Source organism: Aspergillus nidulans, chromosome I, assembly GCF_000011425.1.
Source record: "Aspergillus nidulans FGSC A4 chromosome I".
Classification (NCBI taxonomy): Eukaryota; Fungi; Ascomycota; class Eurotiomycetes; order Eurotiales; family Aspergillaceae; genus Aspergillus; species Aspergillus nidulans.
The window spans coordinates 655976-674024 of NC_066257.1; the positions used below are offsets into that span (position 1 = coordinate 655976).

The following is an 18049-nucleotide window of genomic DNA, read 5'->3' on the forward strand; positions in this document are numbered from 1 at the left end:
TAACCCGTGTCCTCACCGTGGCCCCCATCCCTCAGTCTTCTTCCCCCAGTGGCCGGTCGCGCGGGCAATGGGGGATGCCTTCCCTACCAGATTACACTCCACTTGAATCCCTCCTATTTTTCCAAACTCTCGCCGCCCAAGACTCGCGACCGACTGACTTTGCCTCGATCTCCAACGTTCTGCGCAATAACAAGTTTGTTCGCGAAAATGGCGCTTTCGACGCGCGCAGACTCACTCCTGAGGCGCTGGAAGGCCTTTATTCAAGGTTGATGCGCGACGGGAGCGACTCGTCCGCCTCTACACAGGAACCGAACGGTCATAACTCCGAATCCAGTCCTAGTAATCCGAAGAAGCGCAAAATTGCGACTCCTCGCTCTGATGGCTTCTCCGATGCGAAGAATCCGGGCTTTGTCCCTTACCTGGTGACGCACCTTTACGCGAAATATAAGGAACTGGTTACAAAGGAGATCAGACTTGAGGAGAAACGATATAGGGACATCAAAGACGAGATCGCACGGCTAGAGAAGGAAGTACACGAAGCTCCCCGTGAGAAGCCCGCGGAACCGGCACCAGCGCCAACTCATACGAAACATGAGCCTGCGCCGGAGCCGATGGATTTGGATACAACCGAAACACCTGTTTCTCAACCAAAACCTGATAAGGATGTGAACTGCGCCCCGATCCTGCCTTCCACCGGCGCGGAAGCACAACAACTTCTAGCGGCATCCCCCCACAAGGATCAGCCGCCGGCACACGTTACCCCACAATCACCACTGCCGGAAACCAAGTCACCAGCGCAGCCTCTCGGACAACAGCCAGCAGCTCAGAAAAACCTACAAACACAGGCGCAACCACAACCCCAATCGCAGCCCCAAGCACCACCTCAAGTAACACCTCCGCCGCAACCTACATCGCACGCTATTCTACACCCTACTCCACCACAGCAACCGCACCATACTCCACAACCACAGGCTCCTCCTATCCATCCCCAACAAGTTCAGTCCTCAGCACAAAATGTCCAACGGCAGCCGCAGCCACCCCACGAAAAAGGAGCATCGCCGCCTCAGCAATCACTTGTTACCGCCCCAAGCGTACCAGCTCTGGGAGAGCCAGCGAATGTGCCGCCGACGCAGCCCGTGGAGCCATCGTCGATTCCCACGGCTGTGACTCCTACTCCTGCTCACGACCCCGCTATCACGCCATTGCCGCCCTCGCGACAACCTCAACCACCTCATCCTCCGCAGACAAACAATGTGCCGGTTGCTTCCCCTACTCCGCAAAAGACTCCCTCGACTGTGGAGGCTGCTGGAAAGAAGGTTGTGCCTGTACCTCCTCCACGCGGACCTCCTCAGGGCAGCCTTCAACAGTGGTCTTTAAACCAACCACAAACCCCGCAACAGCCATCACAGCACTCTCCATCCTCAATTCCTCAACCTGCAGGTCAGCTGAAGCCTTCACAACCGCCGCACTTCCAACAAACCCAGAAGGTGGCACCACAGCCTCAACCTGTGGCAGCGCCGTCAACCCCCCTACCCTCTCGAGCCATCTTTCCGACCCCAGCGCCCCCTGTTCCCCCATCCGGATTTGCAACGCCCATTGGACGCGCTCAAGGATATCCCTCGACTGTACCAAGGCCGTCAAAGCCACAGTTATCAATTGCCACCCCTGGATCGCTCACACCATGGAAACAGACACCGTATTCTACACTACCTAATTCGCCACGCTCACCGGATCGGCCTGGACCGGAAGATGTCAGTCCAATCAGCGAGAGTGCTCCATCACCATTTGGATCTCGAGCGGCAACACCAGATCAACCTGAGCCTCCGCGCCGAAAGGGCCCTGGCCGGGGAAGGAAAAAGGCAACGGATGCCAACCATACTGGACCGAGGAGGAGAACGGAGAAGAACACAGCAACGGCCGGGAAAAAACGTGATAGGAGTACTGCTTCATCCAGAAGTCGGGGGCGATCTATACTATCACGTGACGAAGAATCGGGAGCAGAGGCTGGCAAAATCAAACGAGAAGTACCTAGCACTCCAAGCGGAGTTGATACTGTTGGACCCGAGCGGAGCTCGACTAGTCAAAAGGCTCCAGGTTCAGAATCGCGCCCGGGTAGAGGACGGCCGAAACGCAAACGTAGTGAGCTGCCGGAAACAGAGTCTCAGCCTCAGTCCGAGCTCAGCCAGGCAACCCACGTGGACTTGGATCAATCCGCGCCATTCGTGCTGTGTACGCGCAATTTTCCGAGGACTGGAGCTCCGATTATGAATGATGTATTGACCCACAAGCATGCATCTATATTTACTAAACCACTGACGGAACGCGATGCACCCGGTTACCGAGACCTTATCTACCGGCCGCAGGACTTGAAATCTATCAAGTCGAGCATCAGCCAAGGTAGTAAGGCTGTGGCCGCTGCTACGGAAGCCGCCAACACTCCAGTTGCAGATGGAGAGTCTCCGGCTCCAAATGCAGGGACACCGTCAAAGAATACGGTTCTCATGCTGCCCAAAACAGAAGATGTCATTCCGCCTAAAGCAATCGTAAACTCGGCGCAGCTAGAGAAGGAATTGATACGCATGTTTACCAATGCGATTATGTACAACCCGATCCCGCAGCGTGGTTTTGGGCCAGCATTCCCGCTGGCTCCGGATGGTGGGTCTGGACGTCGGCAATATGCACTGGAGCCTGATGACGGTGGCATCATCAAAGACACTCTCGAGATGTTTGAGGATGTCGAGCAGGCGGTCACTACGTGGCGATCTGCTGAAATCGCGAGCAAGACTGTTCTCTCTCTTCGGAGAGAAAGCACCAGTGACCCCAACATGGATAGCGCGGACGACGTCAAAGGCTGATGACTTCCGCTATTATGAGTCAAGGTGTTGTTATGTAATATTATCTCAAGCGAACTCGAGTACTTTATACTCGTAACCTTTTTTTCCCTTTTCATGTCTATGTAGTCGTTACTGATCGTAAACATATTTTTCAGAGGCCATTCGTACTCAGACAGTCTGAACAGCCTGCGGCTTCGTCCTCCCCAAACCATCTTTCGCATAGAAATCCATTGGATAAACACCTTCATGCGTCTTCTCCCAGTCGTCTCGAACCCCAAGTGCAATAAGCGCCTCGTAGGGCGTCAATAGCGGTCTCGGGAACGCATAACCCCAATCGATACTTAATCGCGGACAAGCAATCTGCACCCAACACTCTACATCCGACATTGCCGCCAACTTTCCGGGAAAGATCTCGCTCAAAAGCAAATTGACGAAGGGGATACCCCTCTCGTTGAGGTGCGACTCAATCATGGCCATCGTATGTGGGTTTCCCTGACGACCGAGGGAGCCAAGAATGATACCCCATTTTTTCGCAGTGCGGGCGGCGGCGATGGCATCGCGGCGGAGGGTGTGCATTTCGGTGTGGTCATAGGATTCGCGGCTGAGGGTGCGAGAGTAAGGATCGTAGCGGTAAGCGGGTATGGAGGGGTTATGGATCATGGCAGATTCGAGGTGGAAGCGGCCGTCACCGAGGTACAGCAAGTAGTCAATTTGCTGAGCAGATAGGGAAGGGGAGGTGCAGCCTAATATCTCGCCTTTTGACAGCGGTGTAATTTGCGGGATGACGACGTTGAACCCAGCGCGCTCGAGAACCGGTTTCAGTCCGTGGAGCGTTGCATTGAATTGAATTGTGCCAACAGTGGCGATTGTCTTGCCTGGTTGAAAGTTGCGCTCGAGAGTCGCAATGAGGTGCGAAGTGTCAATGCTAATGTCGACGAAGATGTATAGCGTTTTGATCTTCGTTACGTCCACGGGAATCAGGCAGGAGTGGGCGTAGTGGACGAGAAGGTCACAGCCCAGAGCGCGTGCCGTGTAGTCGTCTATGCAGCATGCGCCATAGGTGACGTCGCCCATGATGAGGGTTTCAGTGCCGGGGCAAAATTGAGTGAGGATGTCGGAAATTGTGGTTGCGAAGAGCAGGAGTCCTTCAGGAAATTGGAGAGCTATGCGTTTTGCGCCGGAGGTGCGGATGCGATGGATGGTTTTCGGAATCTCGAACGAGTAATTTTTTGGGAGGAGGTCGATGGCGGCGAGAATGTCAGGGTCTTGGGATATTTCCGGAGGAACTTGATTTAAGGTCCTGGGGGTCCTTCGGGGTGTTGCTGTTGTTTTTTAGTACTTGGGCATGGCTGAAAGGCTTCTCTACTGTACCTTTTTGTATGCTTGTGGATTCAACATCTTGGACGCTCGTTGATGACTGTGCTTGGGTGTCTGCTGTGCGTCTCCCAACGAACCTTTTCTTTGGTTGCCGCAGAGAGGCGTTCGCCTGAAGTTTTTCAGTAGAGTCGCCCATTCCGCCGGTTCTAATCAACTTTCGTGCAGAGCGTCGACTTTGAAGTGGGATGAAGCCATTTTTTCCCACTTGGGCTCTGACTAAGAGGGGTCAGGTGGGGTTTCGAGTCTAACCTCTTTCGGCATTGTCACTTGCTTCTCCGCATTTCGCCCTGACAGTATTCCACTTTCTGGAGCTCATGGCATGATTCCATCATCGTTCATCATCGTGATCTGAAGTGATTTTGAGACTCTGTTTCTTTTCAATTCTCCACAATGATTAAATCACGGCCCGGATGGAGATTTCTGTCCTCTCTTCGAGCCCCTCCTACCAGACGCTTTGCGACAGAGGCGCGGTTAACTTCGGACCATGTCCGCATAGTTGAAGTCGGGCCTCGCGACGGGCTGCAGAACGAGAAGAAGTCTATATCGCTCGAGACAAAGCTTGAGCTTATATCGAAGCTTGCAAAGACGGGAGTGACGACCATAGAGGCAGGTTCTTTCGTGCCGGCGAAATGGGTTCCCCAGGTATGTCTCCAAATGCCGCCCGCTCGTAACCGATAAAGCCAACGAAGTTCGAAATTTGATGCTGATATTTGCAAATGATAGATGGCAAGTACCGCAGAGATATGCGAGCACCTCCTTCAAACCCCGCCGCAGTCCCTGAACGCGATTGCATACAATTATCTTGTTCCCAACGTCAAGGGATTAGAGGGTCTCATCAAGGTCATGGATGCAACAGGGGCCTCGGCAAGCACACCGGGAACCAAAACAACTCCGCCGACAACGACCGAGATTTCTCTTTTTGCTGCAGCCACAGAAGCCTTTTCCAAAGCAAACACCAATTGTACCATCCAGGAATCTCTGGACCGCATTCGCCCTATCGTAGCATTGGCGAAGACCAAAGACATTCGAGTTCGCGGGTATGTCTCCGTTGCCCTAGGCTGTCCGTACGAAGGTCCAGATGTTCCGCCGTCAAAGGTGGCTGATATCACGGCAACCTTGCTCGAGATGGGAGCAGACGAAGTATCAGTAGCCGACACTACGGGCATGGGTACTGCACCGCGCACGATGGAGCTTCTTCAGGCTCTGAAGGCAGCCGGCATCGCCAATACAGATCTGGCTCTCCATTTCCACGACACTTATGGCCAAGCGTTGGTGAACACTATCGTAGGCTTAGAGCATGGGGTTCGCATTTTTGACAGTAGTGTTGGCGGGCTTGGTGGCTGTCCTTATTCAAAAGGAGCGACAGGCAATGTCTCGACAGAAGATCTCGTCCATACAATTCATGGTCTCGGGATGCATACAGGTATTGACCTGGAGGAGATGTCGAGGATTGGGCAATGGATCAGTGATGAGCTAGGTCGGCCGAATGAAAGCAGGGCTGGCAAGGCGACTATAGCAAGGTTGCAATCATAGTCTGTATACTATGCAAGGAAGGCACAGTCCTGCAAGATCGGAAATACGTTGTTATCATTCATTCTGTGCGTATAGAACGGCTTGCCTTATCTATGTCTTTATCTCCTTGTAAGCACTCACCGCTCTAGCAACTTGTCACGCGACCGTCGTTTCAACTCCACTCCTTCGTTCTCACACCAGATCCTGGCTATCCTCTACGACTTCCTGTGTATCTTGCCTATGATATAATTGTATACATATTTCCACAATCAAGACTCATGCCCTGCCTTCGCAGTTGCTCAGCGCACCCAGTAGTCTAATAATTCATCCCTTTTTAGCTTACCACTACTGGTTATGCCTGGGGAACAACAAATGCTACCACTCCCAGGCTCCCCGTCTACCTCATGGGCCCGGTTCCGCGCGCAGCTCGGTGCATTATTCCATGGAGCTGATCCCAACGTTTGCGTGGCATTCTGGTTATTCGGTAGGCCTTGAGCCCGTCGATCCCAAGAGCGGTCTAACTTAATCACGATCATCAGGATTGATTAACAATGTGCTCTATGTCATCATTTTATCGGCTGCGCTAGATCTCGTCGGACCGAATGTCCCAAAGGGCGTCGTACTGCTTGCTGATGTACTTCCTTCCTTTGGAACGAAATTGGTCGCACCCTACTTCATCCACACTGTTCCTTACTCCATGCGAATCGTGATATGCGTCGTGCTTTCCGCCCTGGGGATGCTCGTGGTAGCATTAAGTCCGGCATATGTCGATGGCGGCTCGATATCTTCAAAATTAGCTGGAATCATCTTGGCGAGCTTATCAAGCGGCATTGGGGAGCTGAGTTTCGTTGGGTTAACACATTTCTACGGCCCCTTCAGTCTGGCGGCTTGGGGAAGCGGTACAGGGGCTGCTGGGCTGGTTGGAGCCGGTGCATATGCCTTGGCGACTACATCCCTGGGTCTCCGCGTGAAGACTACATTGATGACTTCCGCCTTTCTGCCCTTCGTCCTAGCCGTCAGCTTTTTCTTCGTATTACCCCGAGCGCGGATACAGTTACACTCTGTGTACGGGGATGTGGAAGAACATGCGGATGATAGTGTGCTCAGCAATAATGATGACGGAGAAAGAGAGGGGCTGCTTAGTTCGTCCGCCCACTCTGCGGTGAGCCTCAAATCCACGTACCGAGTGCGTGGATGGCATAGATTGAGGGCCAATTTGCGACGTGCGCGAGGGCTGTTCTTCCCTTTGTATGGATCCTAGCATCCTGGTTGAGAGCTGGCTAACAATATCTCTAGTATGCTCCCTCTGCTCCTCGTATATATTGCAGAGTATACTATCAATCAAGGTGTATCACCGACTCTACTCTTTCCGCTCAAGGAGACGCCCTTCACACATTTCCGAGCATTCTACCCCGCATACAATGCGATATACCAGGTTGGCGTCTTCATCTCTCGCTCTTCTACCCCGTTCTTCCGTATTCACGATCTCTACCTTCCGTCAATCCTACAAATCATCAATTTAATAGTGTTGACTCTACACTCGCTGTTCAATTTCATCCCGAATGTCTACCTTATCTTCATCGTGATCTTCTGGGAAGGTCTCCTAGGAGGCCTAGTTTATGTCAATACCTTTGCAGAGATTGGAGATCGTGTGCCACGAGAGGACCGCGAGTTCTCGCTTAGCGCCACGACGGTCAGCGATTCGGGCGGTATTTGTATTGCTGGATTTCTGGGAATGGTTTTTGAAGTATGGCTTTGCGATTGGCAAGTTTCGCATGGACGGGACTTTTGTCGAAGAACGTGATTGATAGAGAACCACATATAGACTTGATATGTGAGCGAAATGAAGTACACGTAAAGAGTATCCGAATGCTACCAACCCCAAGTCTGCCTGACAGGTAGACGTCCAGCTGACGAGTGGCGTCACAGGACTCTCAGGGCCTTTTCTTGCATGTGATCGCGGAATGTGGAGGGACCGGGGTATACTATAGCGCGACTGCTAACAAAAGAGATACACCGCCACTGAAAGGGAGCTGACATTCCTCAGGCGTCAAAATATTGGCAATGGTCTGTGGATCTGCTGCTTCTACTTCTGCCACTCTTTGCCTTAAATGGCTTATAGCAAATCGGGGTAAGAACGCCAGTGGGGCCTTCACATGCATTGTCTGAAGATGATGTGTGTCTTTGACAGAGATGACCTTTTGTTCACCTTTAAGTCTCCAACCTTTCCCTCTGGTCCGTATCTGATCTCTCACTTATGCCTATGTGGCCTCAATCTGTTGTCTCTTTTCTGAATACTCTTTGGCTTGACTAACCGCAAACCAGAAATTGCGATGGATTGACCGCTCTGCTATCTACATCTATGCATGCTCCTTCTCATATCTCAGCGTCAGCGAACTCTGAAAGGACGAATTTTCTCCGATACCATACACTCTGTGTGACGATCATCCAGTTATCATCTCGTGCACACTGAAGGCTTGCCGTGTTACACAAACATCTCCTCGATACACTTTCCTAGCGTGTGGCAATGATAGGTATGCTGAATCGCCCGGGCATGCCTGATGTAACACTAAGAATCGGCCTAGATCACGTCCTGGGGAGGCCATCAACCAGGTTTCGCAAGGTACAGGTGATTGCTGTGTTTCTGTTTTGGTCATATTATCTATTAAGGTATGTTGCGGGAGTTGGTATCCTTATGCTACAACCATTGACTGAGCTCTCCCTGATAGAGGAAATAAACACGGTCCGCCTGTCGTCCGCGGCATTTCAGCTCGTCTTTCCCGAAGATTGACCGTCTGGCAAACCACAGTCGTAGTAGTTCTGTGGCTCTATTTCTGTCGGAACTTCGCCAAAATCGTAGGACTTGAGTCACCCGAACCTTTAGCGAACCTTTATTCTCGATCATTCTTCCGCGCAACATGGATTACAACGGCACTGGATGCTGGCTTCTGGACTGCAATGAGAGTCCGACCAAAGTGGCTCCGAGATATATTGTCCTTGATTGGCACTGTCTATTATCTTTTCGCGGCAGAGCAGGCTGATGATAAAGTTCGCCGAGTACGGGCAACCCTGACGGTGGAGCATTTGCGGGTTTCATGGAATAAAGGAACAACACCGTATCTATGGGCACTTGCAAGTCTGGTACGTCCACGACTCACGCGGTACCCGCCCCGTGCTATACGCATTCCTCGGCCACGGCAGTCGATTTATACTGAGCCGACAAACGCGTGGCTGTATTTCGACGGTCCTATGAGCGCGTTGCGTGAACAAACCTGCATTGTCCTTGACATTCCCGGGGGCGGGTTTGTTTCTATGACACCTCGGCACTCTGAAGATCGACTACTGGCGTGGGCCGGAAAGACCAAGCTCCCGATATTGAGTCTTAACTATAAAAAGGCGCCAGAGTACCCGTACCCGTACGCATTGAACGAATGCTATGATGTCTATCACTCAATTTTTACCACTCGTGGTCGTTGCTTAGGGTTGGCCGGGGATGTGCCGCCTCGCATAATCCTCACGGGTGACAGCGCCGGCGCCAATCTTGCCGTAGGCACAGCTCTGATGGTTCTTCAATCTAGTGATCGTAGACCATCTCTTGCGCAAGGCCAAAGCTCGCTTCCAGCGCCAGATGGTTTAGTCCTCTCGTACCCAGCGCTGAACATGAAGATTGAAAGTTGGATGAGTGAAGAACATGTGGCATTAATCCAAGACAAAAGCACGAATCGGAGTGTCGTGCAAAGAAAAGACATGGACTATAAGCGACTGACGCCATTCGCTACCCCAGGTGCTTCTTCTGACGACTTGCAAAAGAATTCGTATCTTTCAGAACCGGATCTAGAAACAGGGGCTCTAGTGGAGGAAGCCAAGGGCTCGAAAATAGACGAAGATGAGGAAGCTCTGGATATGCAGACTGCCTATCTTGCAAATAATCAGCCAAAGAAGATCCAAACCAGACTGGCGGTGTCGTCGATGATTTCATATGTCAACGACAGGATTCTGTCGCCGGAGATGATGAGGGCAATGGTGATCCTCTACATTGGGCCTCACAACCGCCCCGACTTTAATACAGATTATCTACTATCTCCAGTTCTTGCGCCCGAAGCCCTCCTCGCCCAATTCCCCAAGACATATATCATCACCGGAGAGCGGGATCCATTGGTGGACGACACAGTGGTGTTCGCGGGACGGCTAAGGCAGGCAAAGCTGCGTCGATTCCAGGAGCGGCAGGAACTAGGTCTCGAGAAATCGCAGCGCAGATTCAACGAGAAAGACTATGTGGAGGTTTCCTTACTCCCTGGAATCTCTCACGGCTTCATGCAAATGGCCGGCTTCTTTCCCGACAGCTGGAAGCATATCTACCGCTGTGCTGCCTGGATTCAGACGCTAGTGGACATGGCAAATATCAAGAAGTCATCTCCCAGCACCAGCAGTCGCAACCTTTCTAACAGTCATACCTCAAAATCCGACTTCAATCAGGCTACTCGCCCTAGCCACAAACGCACATTGACTGGTGAATCCTCCGCGGACGAAGATAAGCCACTTGAAATGAGCATAGGGAAAATGGGCCCTCTAACTCCCATGGTTTGCAACAGTACGGAGGGCGACAGCGATGGTCATGTACCCACCCCAATGGTTGAGGCCGAGACTGAGACCGAGGTGGAAACCGAGCAGTCACCCCGGACTAGCGACATAACTACCTCCAGCAGTAAGGCGGACGATCAAAAGAGTACCGGTGGGCGCAGGCCTCGAGGCAGGCATGCTCGGTCCACAGGCCTTGGCAGACGGCGGACATTTGCACCATCAAACATTAACATCGCCCCTGAATGGGCGTCTGACCCTGTGAGTCCCATGCGGCCGAGAGAGTCCAGTTTGTGCAGCTTGCCGAGCGAGGAGGATCTCTTGCGCCGCCGGATGTCCGGGCTGGCTGGCGGGTTGATGGGAATTGGTGAGGGAGCAAGGACACCGTGAAGTCCTTGCTCAAATGGTCCAGATATATAAGGTGGTGCGAGCTGCGTGTCAATACTACGGTAGGGGAATACAGAGCCAATTGATATATATTGTGCTTTGGGTTCCTGATGATGGTACAAGAAAAATCAGATTCAGCCTTAAACGCTCAGTTGAAATACGCGGATGCCCAGCAGCATAATGAGATGGCCATCACCACTTCCATTGACAGTGTTTCCCCAGCACCCATGTGAGCGGACGATAGAGCCTAGCATCTGCAAGCGGAAGCGGATAGAGTAGCCCCTCCGATCTGCATTGCGAAGGCTCGCGACAGATCGAACCCTGCCTGAGCCTTGACAGTTTAGAGAAAGTTGTCCGCATGGTTCCTTGACCGTAGAGCTATAGATTATCAGACAATGACAGTTGTATCTATAATAGCAGCGTGTTCAGTGTAAAGTGCCGTTATATTCCTGGTATGAGGGTTGGTCTGCTGCTTATGTGGGTCTGCCATCCTGCTAGTCAAGATGAACCATCGCAGCCAACAATGGCGTGCTACGGCTCATCTAACCTCACAACTTCTCAAATCCCCATTCCACCCCCGTCTTGATCTCTCTTTGAAAATGCCTCGAGCTCCCGGCATCCTGATCCCAAGCTGCATGTCGCACAGAGCTGTGCAGGTTTTGATCCAAGCTGGCGTGTTTTCCTCTGGTTGAGAATTCAGTCTTGAAGCAGTAAGCTCTCCAGTACTTCACCGCTACACCTGCTCTCCGCTAGCGTCGGATGAAGGTGTAGTTACGGTACCTTGCATACATATCACTTGGAGATAGTCGAGCATGGCACCGTCGTCATCAGACGTAGAAGCCCAGGTGCTTCTCGAGACGAAAGAGTACGACTCGTACGCCTGGGTCCTTCTCGACGACCATCCGCTTCGTGCGTATCCAGCTGACACCGATTGTCATCCCGAGGTCACTGCATTCGCACGAAAATGGTATGCGGCCGTGGGAAGACAATGCAGGGAGCGTGGTCTGCCTCTGCTTTGTCTTGTATTGATGTTCTTGTGAGTTGATCCTGACAAATTAATCAAGCTCGGTTGGATGGTCTGACCTTGAATTAGTCTGATTGTCCAATCATTGGTCCAGTTGCCGCATATCATGTCTTATTTTCTAGAGCAGGTCTATACGCAGGATCTGCCTGGGTTCATTCAGACGCCGGAAACGATTGGCCGGTCGCCCGGGCTCGGGCTCGAGCTTGATCAATCAGCTATCTGCAAGTATGACGCTCCGCTCCAGACAGATGGAGTGACGGGTGATGCCGTCGAGTATATCCTTGCTTCAGGGTGTACTGGCGTCAAGGTCGATTTGTGGCAACGGGATCGCGAATTACTTGTTGGGAGCTCCTTGCTCAACCTCAATGACGATCACACGCTGCAGAGCGTTTATCTTCAATCTCTTCAGACCAATTTGGATGCACGGAATCCGGCTTATATCAACTCAACCAAAAAACACGGTGCTAAGGCCGAGATCGTGCCGGTCGGCCTCTTTGATGAAGACTCGACGCAAACATTCATATTATTATTGGACGTCCAGACAACGCTGCAAAGAGCGTGGCCATTGCTCTTTGGGCAGTTAGAGGCCCTAAACAAGAGCGGGTACCTCTCATTTCGAAACGCGGAGCAGGACCTTATCCTGCGGCCGGTTACAGTAGTGGTCTCTGGGAGAGGATGTCGACGGCTGTCATTGATAGACGATGTGTCAAGAGCTATAAAAGGATCATCCTAATGCTTGTACTCCGTCGATCTCAATAAGATCATGTATCATACTTTATACCCATATCGTTGAACAAATTTTGTCGATAAACTATACGCGCCCCCCGCCCCCCAGAGTTAGGAGTAATGCGACCCAACCTAGTAGCCTTCCAGCCTGCCACGTTGACTGCAAATCATACATACAAGGGCCTGCTCTGAGTGGAGAATAAGGATGCTCGACCGTGGACGGAGCCCAACGATGCCTTAAACCGGCATCACCGCAGAATCTGGCGGATCGCCCGTGGACCTTTTTCCCCGCTGCTTCTGCAGTACTAGGGGGTCGCTGGACTATCTGATTGGCTGGGCGCAGGCAGTTTTCTTCTGATGTCTCCAAAAGATCTAGACTGCTAGACTGCTACTATAGCTGCTGCGAGTTCTGTCGCGTGGAGAGCTTTTGTGTCCTTGCTTGACTTCGGTTATTTCTCACCGTAATTTGCATTCTCTCCCCTTCCCCAACCCAAATAAACAGTTTCCTCTTCGCGATCATTCCATCCTGCTTCTTCTTCCCTCGTCGATGCGTGTTATTTTCTCGACTGCTAGCGTCTAATACACATGATAATCTCGCACTCAACAATGACGAATTACCAGAAGCACTATCCCGCGCCCTCGACATATCCTCCACATACGCTGTCAACACAGGCTCACGACTATCGCTTTGCTGCATCACTCCCCCCGGTTCCTACAGCTCTTTCTGTCGCTGCTGGCGCCGCGGCCGCCAGCGCTGGCCCTGCTGCTACTGTTATTCCATCAGGCTCCTCTCCGTACTCGCACAGACCGTTGCGTCCGTTCTACAACCAGCCCGACAAACCGCGTCACGAAACGCCCCGATCAGCATCGTCAGCCACAAACAATCACTTACTGCCAGATGGCGCCCCTGACTTCACGCCACATTCCGCTGATAATGGGTATACGCCACGTCGGAGGGCGGACAACATGTATCACGTCTCACAGACGACCCACGGTTCACGGAGGCGGGCTCATCGAGATGATAGTTCGGCGGCGGATGCAAATCCTGACCCTCGTTACCGTGGGAATCGCGACCGTCACACAATATACTCGGGTGAGTCTTTTGCTACAGGGAACGCTGTTTATGTACCTCTGCACTGTCTCTTTATATCCACCTGGTCACGTTATCCCTTATTGCATTGGATTTCAGCCCCACTCAGCCCCAGCCAATGAAGCCCCGGTCCAGCAGCTCCTGATCGACTGCCGCCTGAGGCACGCTCGGGAGCGCTAGCCCCGATCAGAACTAGTGATGCGTGCCAGGGCATCGCGTTCCGGAGGCCAATCACGGGGAGCAGCAGTCACGGGGCTCAGCTGAGCAGCCAGCCCGAACCCACTACCTTAGTAGCACTACTGGAGCGTGGAATCTGCCGTTGCGCTTGTTGTTCATCATCCATCACATTTCACTACCTATCATTGTCTCGTCTCCAAAGAGGTCCTTCGATCCTCCCGTCTCCCATCTGATCTGTCTCATCACCCTTCTCTTTCTTCTGTCCTCCACAAATCCCAGCTCGGCTCGTGTTTTCTTTCCACCTCTCTCATCGCCCGCGTCCTTCGCGTCGCTTCATCTCCCCTTGCTGTCCTTCCCCGTTGGGTCTCGCTTCGCTGCTCGTCCGCCCATGCGATATGAACCCTCCCCAGTCGCATGACCACTCCCGACGGAGGTCCTGGGGCAGCAGCGGTAGTTCGGCCTTTCCTGGTGAGTGTCAGGCTTTTCGCTCTCTCTTGACTGTCTTCGCCAGGAGAAGCGAGTTTAGCCGGCGCGGAGTACCCGAGCCAACTCAGCCCAACAACGCCCAGGCATCTATCTTCTGCCACCTTTACGCGCTGAATTCTCACATTGCTGTTTATTTTACCATTTGCTAACATGCGCTCGTATGTATCATCCAGGCCAGTCAGATCAGTCCTCCGCTCCTTCGTCAGGCGCTCGTCGGATGCCTCCTCCGTCTCCACCGCAGCATTACCCGTCGCGCGGTCAATCGGGAAATTCCTCCTCCCTCTCCACACCATTCTTGTCGCGTGAGCCTCCCAGCACCGCGGCCCATCATCGTCCTGGGAGCAGCATGTCGATATCCGCCATGCTAGGCTCGGACGCTGACCGACCACCGCGGGATATAGGCTCGTCTATTTTCTCGCGTCTTCCCGCTTCCTCCGGCCCGTTCGGCAGCGCGCCGCCGCCGCCCGCGGCTCCAAGTGCCATGTCTCCTCCTACTGCTCCTGCTCGACCTGCGCAACACGATTACCCCCTCTTTCGCCGATCACAGACCCCTGAAAAGCCGTATTCGAGGAACAATCAGCCTAGCAGACCGTATCGATCGAGCTCTGGCGGCGGCCCTCCGACGACGGCTGCCGAGCAGCCCAAATACGGCGGTCTGTCTCGTCTACCGTCCGCGCCGCAGTATTCGGGTAAGCCCAGCTCTGCGCACCCGTCGCCGCAGGTTTCCCCGGCCGAGCCGTCGTATAACGGTAATGAGACTCGTCGGCTGAGCTTTAGCGGGCCACCCCGACCAAATAGCCAGCCACAACACCTTGAACCTCCGCCGCGGCCTCCAGGCTACAGCCCGCTCTCACGGCATGCAGCTGCTCCTGGAGAGGGTTCATTTGGAGCGTCGCACCAGCGGGCATCCTCGTATCTGGGCCATGATTCCCAGCACGGTCGGTATGCAGGCTTGTATGGTGATCGTCAGGCTGAGGAGCAGGGTCGTCGAGACAAAGAACGGGGTATGTCACAGCCAGAAAACAAGGTAGGCGCTGCACCCTCAAGGTATGGGTCGCTGTACGCGGACCGCGACGCAACAGCCGGTCGGCAGAGCTCGTCATCAGCGTGGGAAATAGGTCGTTCGCAACCAGCTTCGCCGGAATCGAAACGGCTGTCGACGGCGGAGCAGAACTCTTATAGCTTCGGTTTCGGCGCGATCCAGAATTACACCAAGACTCTAGGTTCCCAGCCCGGAGGTGCTCGCCAGCCGCTCCCAGTCCAGACCCAGCAGGGCCCTAAGACATCCTCCCCACGCGATCAGCCAGCGTACCTCAACAAACGACACAGCGGATCTCATCTATACGGCGGGACCTCCTCTGGTCCATCTTCTACGTTTGCACACTCTGTTGCGGATGATCAACCTCGCAAGGGCAGCGACGAGTTGCTACACCATCGGAATCTTCTTGGGGTCGGTTTAAATGCAAAACAGGGCCGAGCTTCTCCGTTGCCCCAAGCCGTACAAGGTGCACAAGCTCAAATACTTGGTCCTGCCGGAGAATCGGGAATCAAGAGCGAACTAGGGCGGGTCTTTGCCGGCATTGGGAGCGGTGTTGGCGGCGTTACGGCTACAAGCACGGGCAGCGGACCTTCGACACCGATGACCGCCAGTCCGTTTAAGCGTGACAGTTTAACCGCTCGACCCACTAATACTGAGCAAACAGATGAGAGTAAGATTGCTCGGCCTAGCTCCGCTACCGGGAAACGCCCAAGAAAGTCAGAGGAAGAGAATCACGCGGATGGTGAGGATGTTGTAGACGTACGCCTGGGAGGATCTACGCGTGGTGGTCGACGAAGTCGCGCTGCGCATCACCACCACCACCATCAGTAAGTGGTTGAACTCGTTAACGTGGATTTGATACTAATATCTTCCAGTCACCATCACCACCATCATAAACCTGAAGAGGAGCATTCCCCGTTCGGCAGCTCCCACAGACCACTGGGCATGAATATGTTTCATCGATCGAATGATGGACTTGGATCAGAAACTGCACATCCTCACCACCACCATCACCACCATCACCACCACCACGTGCCCCGGACCGCAGCTTCCACTGCCATGACGTCAATGCGCGAACCAAGGACGGTTGTTACGATAGAGCCTGTGCTCTCGAGAGTCGCTCATCTTCCTCGGCAGCATCTCGGGTCGACGTTATATGCTCCACGGATCGGAGTACCGACTGCAAAAGCGACATTGGAGAGTGCCAAGTTCGGCTACACAACGACTCCCCTGCCCCTTCCTCGCTTTGATGGCAAGGAGAACTGCACCTTCACCATCCGTGTCCCTCGATTCCGGATAGATAACAGCCACCGCGAAGAAATCTGCGCCCGCCGCGCTCTCTGGGGCACTGGTATCTACACAGACGATTCGGACCCAGTTGCAGCGGCGATCCACTCGGGCTTTATCCGCGGGGCCTGGGGGGAAGATGTGGATCCCGACATGCTCGATCTGGAGATCAAAGATTCATTCCAGCACGCTCCTAAGACGGCCAAGGACATGGGCCTCGATGGAGACCAGCGACCCAAGATCCCTCCGCCACCGCCGTCCGGCAAAGACCTCCACATCACATTACTCATCCTCCCCAAACTGGAACGATATGAGAGCAGCGTGCTGTTTGGCCTGAAGTCGCGGGTCTGGGAGCAGAATCACGATGGCATGAGCTTTAAAGTACTGCGAATCGAGTGGGTAGACGAGGGTGTCGGGCGGGCGGAGGAGCGCAGCGGAGAGGCCAGGCGCAAACGCCTACGCAACGCCATCCAGTCCGGGCGGATCTGTACAGGGCCCGGGGTGGTGAAGCTAGATCAGCTCCGCAGTGGAATCGTCCAGGTTCCACGGCGGGAAACCAAGGCGATCGAGGGCCAAGATCAGCCTGCCTCGGCGATGCCTATTGTCTCGTGAGGCACGATTCTATAATTCTTATCTTGTGTTTTATTGCTTCTATCCTGCTTGATCTTCTTTGATTGTGTACTAGCGAGGCGTGACGCGAGTTTGTTTATTGGTTCTATTGGTTCTGTTCTTGATTCTGGGCGGCTTGTTAATTTACAGCAGTTTGATTATTTACGTTCGTTCCCCCTTCTTTGATAGTATCACTTAATTTTCACTCCCGTATAGTAATGGATCGATGTCTATATACTACCCATGTTCAGTGCCACGTCATGATTCGTCCAGACGCATGCGGATCGGATCAACGGACGCAACGGGTGAAGGGAACGAAAACTTTAGTCTATAGTCTATACTCTATAATCCATGGAATTAATGAAATAATGGAAATAACGATAACGATCCCTCTGCGGAAGTATGCCTCCTGGGCAGTGACGCTGGCCCATGGAATGCTGTAGAACGTCATCAGCAAGATTATCGCTGGGGCCTTGTCTAAGGGCTGGAGCTCTCCCCGCATTCTGGTTTGGTTGATGGGTGGCAATTTGCCGCTGTAACATACTTTATATGTATGGGTCTTGTTCTTTTCGTTAAAGTTTCTTTGGTGACTACTAAGAATGATATTGATTTCGAATAGTTTGACAATAAAACCAAACCCATGATATCCAACATTATATATGAATGACAGGGTCATATGATCGGACCGAGGCTGAAAGCCCAAAACGGGCTGCTTGCGTCCTCCGACTCCCCGCGGTGTATCTGTAATACCAGAATTTACCAAATTACGCAACCACGATGATGGTATCTGCAAGCAAGAGTGACAGATTGATACGGTAATGATTCCAATGATCCACCGGCCCATTCAGCCGAGGTTCATTATTCGGTTCTCTCGCTGGCCTCATCTTGCCTCTCGTCTTCTTCTTGCTCGTCCTATCTTTTTT

The 18049-nt window shown here is 53.0% G+C and overlaps 7 protein-coding genes across 7 annotated transcripts, besides 1 other annotated feature; 6 read left to right on the forward strand and 1 right to left on the reverse strand.

Moving 5' to 3' along the window:
* Nucleotides 1–18049: part of a sequence feature (contig 1.107 303..444822(-1)) that runs on past both edges of the window.
* ANIA_06284 (uncharacterized protein) lies at nt 75–2855 on the forward strand (the record flags this gene model as incomplete). The annotated part of the gene is made up of 1 exon (XM_658796.1): nt 75–2855. One exon carries the CDS (start codon nt 75–77, stop codon nt 2853–2855), a length of 2781 nt encoding a protein of 926 aa, XP_663888.1.
* On the reverse strand, nt 3298–3908 carry dph1 (2-(3-amino-3-carboxypropyl)histidine synthase DPH1; the record flags this gene model as incomplete). The annotated part of the gene is made up of 2 exons (XM_658795.1): nt 3298–3326; nt 3356–3908. The coding sequence occupies 2 exons, from the start codon at nt 3906–3908 to the stop codon at nt 3298–3300; spliced, it is 582 nt and encodes a 193-aa protein (XP_663887.1).
* On the forward strand, nt 4556–5792 carry ANIA_10797 (hydroxymethylglutaryl-CoA lyase). The gene is made up of 2 exons (XM_050611403.1): nt 4556–4853; nt 4935–5792. The coding sequence occupies exons 1-2, from the start codon at nt 4602–4604 to the stop codon at nt 5742–5744; spliced, it is 1062 nt and encodes a 353-aa protein (XP_050466946.1). The 5' UTR covers nt 4556–4601; the 3' UTR covers nt 5745–5792.
* ANIA_10804 (battenin family protein) lies at nt 6078–7527 on the forward strand (the record flags this gene model as incomplete). Its single annotated transcript, XM_658794.2, has 3 exons — nt 6078–6207; nt 6263–6971; nt 7020–7527. 3 exons carry the CDS (start codon nt 6078–6080, stop codon nt 7525–7527), a joined length of 1347 nt encoding a protein of 448 aa, XP_663886.2.
* ANIA_10805 (putative lipase) lies at nt 8251–10691 on the forward strand (the record flags this gene model as incomplete). The annotated part of the gene is made up of 2 exons (XM_050611409.1): nt 8251–8393; nt 8453–10691. 2 exons carry the CDS (start codon nt 8251–8253, stop codon nt 10689–10691), a joined length of 2382 nt encoding a protein of 793 aa, XP_050466947.1.
* On the forward strand, nt 11501–12445 carry ANIA_06281 (uncharacterized protein; the record flags this gene model as incomplete). The annotated part of the gene is made up of 2 exons (XM_658793.1): nt 11501–11655; nt 11782–12445. The coding sequence occupies 2 exons, from the start codon at nt 11501–11503 to the stop codon at nt 12443–12445; spliced, it is 819 nt and encodes a 272-aa protein (XP_663885.1).
* Nucleotides 14022–17365, forward strand: ANIA_06280 (protein rxtC). Its single transcript, XM_050611417.1, has 3 exons — nt 14022–14173; nt 14365–16057; nt 16106–17365. The coding sequence occupies exons 1-3, from the start codon at nt 14101–14103 to the stop codon at nt 17127–17129; spliced, it is 2790 nt and encodes a 929-aa protein (XP_050466948.1). The 5' UTR covers nt 14022–14100; the 3' UTR covers nt 17130–17365.